This window comes from Nothobranchius furzeri, chromosome 7, assembly GCF_043380555.1.
Source record: "Nothobranchius furzeri strain GRZ-AD chromosome 7, NfurGRZ-RIMD1, whole genome shotgun sequence".
Classification (NCBI taxonomy): Eukaryota; Metazoa; Chordata; class Actinopteri; order Cyprinodontiformes; family Nothobranchiidae; genus Nothobranchius; species Nothobranchius furzeri.
Genome location: NC_091747.1, coordinates 55,065,453 through 55,078,777, shown reverse-complemented (window position 1 = coordinate 55,078,777; position 13,325 = coordinate 55,065,453). Strand labels below are relative to the sequence as shown.

Genomic DNA, 13,325 nt, shown 5'->3' with positions numbered 1-13,325 from the left:
GGCAGAGCAAGAACACATCCGGGAACTTTGAGCGAACTTGCCGTTATGCATACTTGGGATTGGAACAGTCCTTGGGCCATCGTTGACGTTTCACAAGGATGTGAGTACACAAGTTTGGACAAGTCTGCATATTGAGAAATGGCCAAAGTAAATGTTAGCATTTGCATTCTAAATGCTTTTTAATTGGTTTAGTATCATAACAAAAAATATCGAGATATTTCAGTAAACATATTTTCTTACATCTCTAGAGTATATTCTACAGAATATCTGATTTTCTTGACAATTTACGTGTTTTTTTTCCATCACCACACAATTATATTATTAGCCATAGGATATTTCCTACATCAGAGACTTTATAAATATACTTTTAATATAAAATAATGATTTACAGAAATATTTTCATGGATGATATCAATTCCAATTTTTTTTCTTCTGGTAAACTGAAGGTCAAATGTTCTTGTAAAATTGTCCAATATCCAGAAATTTTATATTACAATTTTTATATAATAAATTTTAAATATTATATAATAAATATGGTCTAAATAAATGTGGTTAAATAATAGAACATGGTTTGAGATAAAAATTGATACTAACAAAATTACACTCAAATATGAACATAGCTTCTCATTAACATGTTGCCATATCCATTTATTTATTTTTATTTTTCAAGAAGACCCTTTGAGTCAGTACACCAGTTAAAAGCTAAAGAATATTTGCTCTCCATGCACGAGTTCAGAAAAAAGCACTCTAGCACCTGTATCAACAGCTACACAAGGTAAATCTTGCCTTGACAACATCTAGCCAGGTCCTTGGAAGTTTGCTGAGGTCATGTTAAGTTGAGGCTCAACAAGCCGTGTAAGCTGCTGTGTTCTAACAAGTTTCACCGAGAGATCGGTCTAACACGTGAAGACTCAGAGGTCTGAGGAGTTAAGGTCAGACGACGGTTCTAAAAGCATTTAGAGGGAATGAATGGCTCTCCATGGCTGCATTCCTGCCTGAACAGCTTATGCACAGTTATTTGTCACATTCTGTAGATATTAGCCACACTGGAATGGTATTTATGAGAGCTTTCAGTTAGGATAACAGAAGCCTGGATAACATTCTGATGATGAATACCATGGTACAGAATTGTGGGTTTAAAGCAAAAAATAAAAACGGAGAGTGCAAACTTTGCAAAGTGAAACTCTCCTTTCACGGGAGCACATCAGCGATGCACGAGCACCTTGAGTACGTCACGGTGGAAAACATGGTAAGTTGACCTCTTGTTAGCTACTAACATCAACAGAGTTACTTGTATTCATAAGTGTAGCAATAGCGGTGGCGATTTTATTACCTTTAGAACACATTTGTGTGTGACATATTTTTGCAAATGCTAATGATTTATTTCTTCCCGCTACGTTACAGTGTTAATAAAAGTGCTCCTCTTTAATGGACAAATTAGTTACGTGCAAACCTCAGCAAGTTAACGTCCTGATGGAGGCCATGGTAAGCCCGGTGGTCATGAGACTCCTGTCCATGGTCAACGATCAAGGTTTCTTTGAGCCGATCCCATTTCACCACTGTAGCATTTGTATTACCAGGTTACAAAGTTAATTAAAAGTTGTTTAATAAGCCATCATCTTGTCTTTATTATTAGATGGCACATAACTGATCACATTTCAACTAGAAGCTAATGATGGCTATATTAGAGCATCCTGGTGCAATAAGCTATACTTTTATGCATGACACGATTAGTCGACTAATCGTCAACAGAAGGCAATTAGTCGACTATTAAAATAGTTGTTTGTGGTAGCCCTACAATTTAGGGTTGTCACGGTAACCGGTGTAGCGGTAAACCACAGTAAAAAAAGTTGACAATAATAATAACCGTCTTGTTTTAAAAAATATATATATTATCTCGGTGGATTACCGTGGCTGCAGTGACCCTTACCAGCCACCGTATCATCTGCTGAAGTTGCCGGCGGCACATGCACACTTTGTTGTTTACGGCCAAAACTTTCTTGAAGCTAAAGCTGAAATAATGGCCAAAGGAGGAGACGGCAGTGCTCATGACAATTATTATCCCTCAAAGAAGACAAAGTGGGAAGTATGGGCATTTTTTGGATATTTGAAGAATGCCGAGGGACAGTTGATAGAAGACGGCTATCCTGTTTGCAGCACGTGCAGAAAAAAGTGTCTGAAAGGCAACAACGCTTCAAATCTCATGACACATCTGCGTGACCATCACCCACAACTCTACAGTCAACACAAGGCAAGTTAACGTTGGCGTTTCAGCTAAAATGCGTGATCCGAGGATTTGGGTTGAGGGAGAATGCAACGAGTCGCTGTATAAAGCAGCCGCAGCGCCGCTACCTGCATATAAACCGTGTCGCGGACACCCCCATATTGAAATGACGCTATGCATTACGGGGCTCCCAGGGGAAGATAAGAGTTGGTCTCTCTCCGAGGATAATTATGAATTTAACAATGATTACTGTCTGATGACATTTTCCCACATCTGCAAAGCTCACTGGAACACAAACCGAGGACGATATTTTCCTGATATAGGGTTTATTACTCAAGTAAGGGTAAAAAAGTATCTGATTAGAAGGCTACCTGAGTACGGAGTATCATCTGATTTAATATTATTAAAATGATGACATCAAACAGACATAAAATAAGAAGTTATGGGCAAATATTGGTATTTTAAAGACTAAAGGGGAAAAATGTAAACAAATAAACAACATAATTACAAAATAACACATTTTAGGCTAAATTTAGACACAAACTGAGGACAATATTTCCTGACATACAGGGTTTATTTACTTGTCTGAAAATGTAACGTGTAAAAAAATACCGCGATAATACCGAAAACCGTGATAATTTTGGTCACAATAACCGTGAGGTTAAATTTTCACACCGTGACAACCCTACTACAATATTGTACAGATTATTGTCATGTACCAGACAATTACAAAATAGTAAAATAGCACCACAAACCCCTTTTTTTCTCTTATTTGGAAGCCAGCGGTTGGGAAGTGTGAGCATGGAAAGTTTCGATTCCGTGCATCTCCTGCATGCAATTAATCGTTCAGCCCTAGTAGGTATGGCGCTGGAATTTCAGACGTGGCACAGCGTCTCTGAACCTATTTTGGGGAAACACTGGCCTAAGTCTAAATCCTCCCAAGTTGAGACCAAAGCCATTTCAAATGAGTGCCTATCCTGAGCCACTGTCATCTTGGTTAGTTTGCTCTGCCGAAATGGTGCAAGGCTGCCCAACTCAAGTTGGGTGATTTCGATCATTTTCCCCACCGCCAATCATCAGTCCAATAAATTACAACAGACTGATTTGTGAAAACAGAAGTCCAAACACCTTTTTAAAGGAAGCACAGTGCATATGGTTAGCTTGAAGAGAAAGTTTGATTTTTCTTTTTGTTTAATTTTGGATTTGTTTGGTAAAGTGATGTATAAACGGCTCGTATTAAACACGGTTTAAGTGTTAGAAGGAAGCCTGGTCTTTTTTTCCCTGTGGTGCCCACCATTGTGTTACTTTATTTAAGCAAAATGTTTTTTCTGAACATAGACTACTGAGTTTCTTTCTTTTATGAGTTTGAGTAGGAAGAAGCTAAATGAATCGCTGCTGCATTTGGTTGCACTCTGAGGAGGCAGCACTTGCTCGCAGCCAGAGGTCACATGATCCATTTATCCCCGTCACTTTCATTTTGAAAATAATAATCATTCAATGTTGCTAAATTTTCATTCCTTGTTAACAATTAATATTTAGTTTAAACAAGCTGAACAGAGTGCCCCAGTATCATAAACAATGTAAATAAACGTGTCCACTTAAACTAGGAACATTTTACCAACTGCGGTACGAACGCACATTCCTTCTGCTCCGTATTAACGTAGCACTATTTACCCAAGAAAGAACAAATGAAGGCAGCGGAAGAGTTGCGTTACTGTTAGCCAATCAGAGGTCATACATTTGAATATCATGAATATTTAAGAGCAAGACCCATATTGCTCTTGTGGTTACTGGAATGGCATGAATCCAGCCCAGTCAGGCTGGGCTGGTGAGATGGGGACACGGGCATGCAGTAAAGTTCCTGTAAAATCATCCTGAAGTTCCGATAATGGAAACTTGCCTATGGCATTCATTCATACTAGAGACCATAGCAAATTTACTGAAAAAATATGTGAAAGAGACATTTAAAGAGTAGATCATTTCTCTTGGCCCCTACCAAACAAATCCCAGATGTTCAGCCTTTTCTAATCGCTGTGTCAAGGACTGTAGTCTGCAACATACTATCAGGGATTGTTTGCAGTTTCTCTGAGCTTTGCTAACTTTGACCTTGGGATAAACTTGTAAACTCCACTCCCAGAAAGACTGGGGTGATTTTTAACATTTTCACTGTGTGAATAATATTTTTTATCGGTGCAATGACGGCATGTCAAAATTTGAGAAACCTTTCCAAAATGATACAAAAGCTTAAATCGGTTTTTAAAAGCCAGTATTTTACTGGCCTGCAAGCCTCTGGTTGTTAACGGTAAATTCAGAAAGCAATTGTGAACAATTGCAAACAATCACAAGGCCTTGCTTTCATGCTGCTGGAAACTTGGTCCAAAACTTTGCAGACTATTAGCAGATCAATGCAGGTGTCTGGGAGTTCAGAAGTGTTTGAAACACTTCTGAATTTAGTGTGCAATGATTCAAAGGAAATATCGCTTGGAAATTTATATATTTATATATTGTTGACCTTATTAGGAATGTTTTATATCCCATACACTGATATAGCCTAACTCTTAATTCCTGACACCAATATAAAACAATGATAATATACCCCTTACCCCAATAATTTAGGTAACTAACATCAGATCACATTTCCTGTATACTTAAACTTTCATTTAGGCCAGTTGTGCCAGAGAAACAAATATAGGCCAAATCTAAAAACCTACACATTGGTCATATTTACACACTTTGAGTTATAGGAGACCTATCTGAAGAGTTTGATGTAGAATATGAGCATGGTATTGTATCATTAAAAGGTGTTGATCTTATTGTATTATAATATTGGTAAATATTGGTTACCAGCCATAACAGCAATATTAATATCGGATATTTAACAGTTTTGTTAAATATACGCATCAGCGTAAGATGTAAGCAAGCGTGAGGAAAAGTTCTCTGAACCAAAAGGCAGAGTGTTGTCTAACCACGGTCCTCAAAAGTCCCTATCAAGCATTTTTAGAGGTTCCTCTACATCAGCACACCTGATTTTATTCAGCGGATGATTAAAAGGCTTCTGCAGAGCTTGATGACCCGCTGAACAAGTAATTAAACCACTCCTATCGAGTGTGTAAGAGCAGGGAAATGACTGAAACCCACTAGTTCAACGTGTCTATTTTTGATTAAACTTTCTTTCATCAATTTAAAAATCTAGTATCTCAATAAATCCACACCCACTGATACACTGCCTGCTCCAAACCCTAAAAGCAGCTGCTATGACAAGAGCTGAGGTTTTATGGTTCTCTTTCCACCCGGTATTTCAGCAAAAGGATGTCACAGAGGTTTTATTGTGTTAACCTCGGGTGCAATATGTCTCCTTTAAGATCAAGTCATTGAGATGGCTCATAAAAGATGAATGGGGAGAAGAATTAAAAGACTCACCACACGAGCTGCTCTCTCCTGAGATTCACACTTCCTGCAGAACCAGGGACCAGTCGGCACCTGGACGATTCCATAGCAGGCTGAAGAGAGGCCGGAGAGCCATTAAAAGACGGGACCAGTACGGCCGATCACCATAAAAAAAACATTCACATGTCGTACTACCAAATAATGACTAAAAAAACGATGGGTAATAAAGCCAAAGAAGAAAAATGCATCTAAATTTTCATGTACTAATTCAAAACTTTTATTTTGACAAGAACAGGCAAAGGTAATTATTTAAATTTGCATCATTCCTCCTCCATTTTTTGGGAAGTAACCAAGCATATGCAGCCAGACTAAAGGTGGCGACACTACTTTAAATAGCTTAGCTCTACACATTTTCAGATTATCTCTGATCTGACCAGAGCTTCATAATCCACTGGAATAAACCACTTTAATCCAGAGTACAGAGAACACGGACAACCGCTGATCCAATCACGTAAAAGCTTGCTTTTTCAAAATTTGGTGCTTGAAATCCAGAAAGATCATCTTTAGCTGCTGATTTTCTTTATGATTAACAAAAAGCACGCAGAGCTACAAGGGATGTCCATAAATTGTGATAAGTAATGATTTTAATGTTTGTTCAATATTTTTAGAAGTAAATTCAATTCAATTCAAAGATACTTTATTAATCCCAGAGGGAAATTAGAAATAAATACATTAAATGCAGCTCTATAAGTCTATTTCTATGTTTTATGTATAATCAGGCTCTTGAATTATATAACGATAATTGAAAATGTCTGATAGGTTTAGTTTATAACATTTACACTTCAAAATGGCTGAAATATTCCTTCGAGACAGCAAATATAATCACAAGCCAATATTGCATATTTCTAAGAAATATGGTTTATAAATGTTGCATACCTTTACCTAATATAACCAACTAAATTTTAGGCAGAAGCATTAATATTTAGGGGCAACCACCAGTTTACCTCTGAGACTTCTGATGAGTAGTTAGACCAAGATTTAGCAGAATCCCTATTTAGCAGAATAAACCAGAGAGAAAGATAAAGTTGAGAACCAGTAATGATCCTTTAACAGGCTCACCTACAGAAACCTTGTTATAGCTTTTAACTCATCTGGATGAGAATTAACCAAATTTACTGACAAAATATAGTCTAAACGCTGACCCTGCTCGGTACTCTGCTTAATACATCAACAACCACAAATATTGAGAATTGCCCGACAAAATGCAAAAATCTCTGCCAAGAAAAATGATTGATCCAATCAACCACCAGTTACAAAATGCTCTTTTTTAAAGGTAAACTTTATTTGAGTTGTGTTTAATTACAGTGATGGGAATAACTGTGTTTAAAACAACACAGTTACTAACAGAAGTTAGTTTATTTGGTAACGAATTTACGCGTAATCTAATTAATCACTTCTTGTTATTTGTCAGAACACCGTTTTCATTACCAATAGAAAACTGTGCTTTACTATAATTAAGCAGCGAGGTGTGTGGGAGCAGTCATCAGCTGATCGAGAGCTAAAAGGGCAGATGTTTACATCTAAAGATGTCATGGTAACCTCTGTAGCGGTGCACCCTGGTAAATATGTTAACAATAATAATTACAGTCTTGTTTTCTAAAAAATATATAATCATCTCGGTGGATCACCGCGGTCGCAGTGTAGGCGCCGTGACCCTTACCAGCCACCGTCTCATCTGCTGAAGATGCCGCACAGGAGCACTTTGTAGTTTACAACCAAAACTTTCCTGAAGCTGAAATAATGGCCGAAGGAGGAGATGGCAGCACACAGGACATTTATCAGCCCTCAAACAAAACAAAGTCAGAAGTATGGGCATATTTTGGATATTTGAAGAGGCCCCTACCAGTAGGGTTGTCACGGTAACCGGTGTAGCGGTAAACCCCGGTAAAAAAGTTGACAATAATAACCGTCTTGTTTTTTTAAAAAAATATTATCTCGGTGGATTACCGTGGCTACGGTGTAGGCGCAGTGACCCTGTCCAGCCACCGTATCATCTGCTGAAGTTGCCGGCGGCACATGCGCGCTTTGTTGTCTACGACCAAAACTTTCTTGAAGCTAAAGCTGAAATAATGGCCAAAGGAGGAGACGGCAGCGCTCAGGACAATTATTATCCCTCAAAGAAGACAAAGTGGGAAGTACGGGCATTTTTTGGATATTTGAAGAATGCAGAGGGACAGCTGATAGAAAACGGCTATCCTGTTTGCAGCACGTGCAGAAAAAGTGTCTGTGAAAGGCAGCAATGCTTCAAATCTCATGACACATCTGCATGACCATCACCCACAACTCTACAGTCAACGCAAGGCAAGCTAACGTTAGTGTTTTAGCTAAAATGCGTGATCTGAGGATTTGGGTTGAGGGAGAATGCAACGAGTCGCTATATAAAGCAGCCGCAGCGCCGCTACCTGCATATAAACCGTGTCGCGGACACCCCCATGTTGAAATGACGCTATGCATTACGGGGCTCCCAGGGGCAGATAAGAGTTGGTCTCTCTCCGAGGATAATTATGAATTTAACAATGATTACTGCCTGCAGGCATTTTCCCACATCTGCAAAGCTCACTGGAAGGACACAAACCGAGGATAATATTTTCCTGATATAGGGTTTATTACTCAAGTAAGGGTAAAAAAGTATCTGATTAGAAGGCTACCCGAGTACTGAGTATCATCTGATCAAATTTTTTTTAAATGATGACATCAAACAGACAAAAAATAAGAAGTTATGGGCAAATATTGGTATTTTAAAGACTAAAGGGGAAAAATGTAAACAAATAAACAACATAATTACAAAATAACACATTTTAGGCAAAATTTAGACACAAACTGAGGACAATATTTTCCTGATATACAGGGTTTATTTACTTGTCTGAAAATGTAACACGTTTAAAAAAATACCGCGATAATACCGAAAACCATGATAATCTTGGTCACAATAACCGTGAGGTTAAATTCACACCGTGACAACCCTACCTACCAGTTAGAAGATGACTATGCTGTTTGCAGAACATGCAGGAAAAGGTGTCTGCAAAAGGGCACTTTGAATCTCATGACATATCTGCGTGACCATCACCCACAACTCTACAGTCAATGCAAGGCTAGTTAACGTTAGCGCTTTAGCTGAAATGCATGATGTGAGGACTTTGGGTTGAGGCAGAATGCAACAAGTCGCCCTAAAGTGCAGCTGCAGGGTTAGGCTTAGTATGCAGCATATAAACCGTGTTGTGGACACCCCCATATTGATAGGACGCTATGCATTACGGGGCTCCCAGCCAGGTGGCAGATTAGAGCTGGTCGCCAACACAACAGATTGACTCTCGCCACATTATAATGAATTTAACAACGACTACTGCCTGATGGCTTTTTCCCAAATCTGCAAAGCTAGCGGAAGGACACAGACTGAGGACAACTATCCTGATATACAGGGTTTATGTAGTTGTGCTAAAATATAGGACACGTTTCTGGTGCTATAATTAGTACATGTAATATCCTCGAAATGACCAACAACACAAAGTTATTATGAAATAATAAATAGGAGTGGGAGATATAGATTTTTATTTTGTCCCACTGAGGGAAACCATTTGGGCGCCCCTGACCTATAGGCGGGGCTGGGTTGAGTAGCCAACAACTGTACTCAAGAGCAGCACTACTTCCAACACCTTTTACACAAGAAAAGCAGCAGCAGTGCAAGTAATTACTCGAGTAAAAAGAAGTACTTGATTAGAAGGCTACTCATCTGATCTCATATTTTTAAATGATGACATGAAACTGACAAAAATAAGAAGTAATGGGCAAATTTAGGCATTTTAATTACTAAAGGGGGGAAATGTAAACAAACAACATAATTACAAAATAACTAATTTGGGGCAAAATTTAAACAAACTGAGGAAAATATTTTCCTGATGTAGACGGTTTATTTAGTTGTCTGAAAAAAAAAACTGTGATAATACGGAAAACCGTGCTAAATTTGGTCACAAGAACTGCGAGGTTACATTTTTACACCGTGACAACCCTATTTACATACAAGCGCATCACAATGAGCACGAGGAAGAAATGGCCGCTCACCTGTTCACCGCTCAAAAGTCATTAATTCCTCATCACAATCTTCTATCTCATATCACCCACCAGTTATCCAAGTGGAATCAGTTAATGTTCCTGATCATTTCTTAAGTCTTGCTCAAGCACTGACGGTGTCCGTCTCAGACGTGATTTGCACTCACGTGTTACTAGAAGTAGCTTAGACCCAGATTAGCACTTCCACATTTGGGTCTGACCCAAGTTAGTAAAATTATGTTCTCCATCAGATTTGTGTCTGTTCTAGAGTCATTTTTAACTCATTCACTGCCAGTGATGACTAAAGTCGTCATTTGCATGTTTTTACTGTGTGGGCATCGAAAGGAGCCCCCGCACCGTGAAAACAAACATCACAGCTCTAAAGCCACATGATCAGGAAGCAGAAAATCCATGTATTAGGAGATCTTTTTGGGCGGCTGCTGTAAAAAAAGTGAGGCGCAAACTGGAAATGCTCCTGCCGATCACAATTACACAACGGATTATGAAAGAATGAATAACGCTCGAAATGCTCGGATTCTTCCTGACGTAAGAGATGGGCCGACTCATTGTTTTGGTAGTTTGGGTGTCGACATCATCTTAGCGCGCAACGTTCTGTGACTCTTAAAACACTAAAAACGTTGAAAAACGCTAGCAACAACAGGCTTTTCTGATCAGGAAACAGCTGGCAGTTAATGGGTTAAGGAATTTTATTTAAAATATATTCTTATTTGATTATGAGTTATAGAAATGCTAATAAATCACCAGGAAAAATCTTTATTTCAGTAATTCAACTAGACCAAGAGACCAGTTAAAGGGAGACCATTTAATTGTAAGTGATTGGGGTCTTGTTTCATGTCACATTGTGACATTTGAATATTTTAGATTAGTGTTGTGTTTCTTGTATGTAGTTCCTCCTGTTTGGTGCCCATTTATTTCAATTACTCCATTTTATAATAAACAATTGGACATACATTTTATTATGTTCAAATCTATTCAGTCATTTATATTTTTAGTATTGTAGTAATTTATAGCAAATTAAGTAAGTTTTTATAAGAGGGGGTCCCATTTTCTTGTGTATTTTTTAAAAAAAGTAATTAAATAATTATTTTTCCTGGTAATTAGTTACTTTTATAATATTGTAACCCAGACATTGACTAAGTAATTTTTTTGACTAAGTAATAACTAAGTAAAACTAATCACTTTTTAAAAGTAACATTCCCAACACTGTTCAATTAGGGATAGACCGATATATCGACACAATATTAAACATTTCTTTATATCAGCATCAGCCGATATACCTTTAGTAGAGAAGATTTTTAAAAAGGCACATTTGTGGGCAGCTTGGCGCTGCTGTATTTTATTTAAATGTATATTTATGTTAACAAATGCTCCAAAACATTATTTCAAGCCTTTCTTTTTATGTATCAGTTATACTTAGTCAGTTTATCAACTTTTTTTTAATAACTATGTTTGATTTTCATTCTGAGCAGCTCACAAAATCATGATACTGATTCAGGTTGGTATTAGTGGCTTTTTAACATGGCAAGAGGATAAAACGTAGCCTGGCAAGCCAGACTAAATAAATGTATTATTTAAACTTTGCAAAGCAAGAATTTGGTCTGGTTCACTAGGCTAGATAAAACGTCTAGATTTTGGTCACGAAAATTGGCCCAAAATAAAATCGGCAGCACACATTGGCCATTAGTTGACCATGAACTCTACATATCGGTATCAGCATAAAAAAAAGAACATTTATGCATTAAATAATGTCATTATTAATTCTGCGCCTACTAGCGTGTAACACAGAATCACAAATTTCAACTTTTTCGAGCTTCGGAGCTCGAAAAAAGAAAAAACAAATCAAAAACACTTGAACGAGCTAAAGTTGTGTCGCTGGCGTGCATCGACAAGAGATCAGAGAAGCTGAGAGTTAAAATAGTTTCCAGTCTCCTGCTGTGTTTGCCAAATGAACACATGGCTAGCTCTTACAAATGTAAACAGTCATCATCGTGTTTTGCTGAGCACAGCTGCTGTAAAAGCAGCTAGCCTGTGGAGTGTTTGGGTATTTAAACTGCACGCCAATCATCCAAACACAAACAGGACTATTTTTATTTCATGTCTGGTGATGTTCGGACAACTGGGCTCTGTATAAAATCACAAAATCATCGCCTTCCTCTTAAGTGAGCACATGTTGACAGAAGCTGTGTCCCTGTTACACTTTACCCTAAAAGACAGCTTCTGACAGGGAAACAATGGCACAGCTCGCAGCCAGAAACGTGTTCGTGTAGCTGCTGTCAACTATCATCTACGTTCAGGCCAAGTTACGAGCCAGAGCGCTGGGGAGGCCAGCAGCATGAGCCGAGCCTGTCCTCCGCTTGGTGGAAGCAGGAGGTGGTGGAAGAGGAGGAGGAGGGAAGCTTCATAACCTTTCAACAACCACAACGCTAACTAGCATCAAAGCTAATGCTAACGGCCCAGCTAACGTCCTCAGCTTACCTTGATGCACGGCGACGTTGCAGCCGTGTCCGTCGCAATAAACCAGCGGGTTTTCAGCCCAGCCGCGTTCGTCTGAGCACACACAGCAACCTCCAATCATCTCCTTCATGTTACTCGTCGAGAGCTCCGCGGTCAGACAACGCTCGCCAGAGACCATCTACGAAGAAAGCGGCCGACATGCGGAAGAATATACATAAAGACTGATCGTAAACCTTCGTCAAACACGCCTGTCGTGTCTCCTGCAAGCCCGCTTTAGGTCCCACTAGATCCAAAGGGCATGTTTTAAACGTCTTTACGTCCCATTTTCGACGCAGTAGTTTTTTTTTTTTACCAAAACATCGCCGTCATAGCACGGTGGTGTGTAGAGGGGAACTTCGTAGAGAACCGGAAAAGCGTCATGACGTACAGTGAAGAAATGCACCACGTGATTGGTCCGGTGTGAGTAGCGGTTTATTTGGTTTTACTTGGCTGCAATAGTTGACGTTTTAAAAATCCTTCTGTGTAAATTAGAATTAAATTTTAAAAAATCTGACGTCTAGATAAATATATAAGTACTTTAAAAAGGAAGTGGTGATAATGTACAGATCTTTTGTTATTTACTTTATGCCATATTTACTCATTTACTATAAACTGATTAAAGAATTAAGCACTTTTTACAATAAATAAGAGATTCTTACCGGTTCACAGGCTTTTAATGTAAGTATTTGTAATATTGAGAAACACTTTTCAATAATTAATAATATGATTTTTTTTACTTTTAGGGTAAGCTGCTGATGAAATAATCAGTAAACAAACTGGTTGCAAAAGCTAATCATGTCATTGCATCTTTAAATAAATAATTCAACTGTCATGGATAAACACAATAGCATATATAGCTCTATGTGTAACAAAAAGAAAGAAGGAAAAACTTTTACATAGCACCTCTCAAGATAAAAATCACAAAATATAAAAAAGATTAAAATGTAAGGAAGGGAAAGAGGGAAATCTGTGGTCATTCATTTATTATTTTGATAGGTAAATTTAGTGTTTCCACATAAGCGTTCAGTATTTAATTGTTGAATTTCCAGGTAAAAATGCTTTCAATTCTTTAGATTTTTTGATCAACTTCCAA

At 38.2% G+C, this 13,325-nt stretch overlaps 1 protein-coding gene across 4 annotated transcripts in view; it reads right to left on the bottom strand.

Annotated features, from left to right (window-relative positions):
- The window catches only part of mllt10 (MLLT10 histone lysine methyltransferase DOT1L cofactor), a 55,765-nt gene extending 43,177 nt beyond the window's left edge, over positions 1-12,588 (bottom strand). For 3 of the 4 annotated variants that reach the window (XM_015955347.3, XM_015955349.3, XM_015955348.3), the window contains exons 1-2: positions 12,215-12,588; positions 5,645-5,724 (exon numbers count right to left, since the gene is read on the bottom strand). In XM_015955347.3, the coding sequence (XP_015810833.3) occupies positions 5,645-5,724; positions 12,215-12,371 (237 nt within the window). In that variant the 5' untranslated portion in view covers positions 12,372-12,588. The remainder of the gene's footprint in view (positions 1-5,644; positions 5,725-12,214) is intronic. The other variant, XM_015955350.3, reaches the window with a different exon arrangement.
- Between the last annotated feature and the right edge of the window lie 737 nt (positions 12,589-13,325).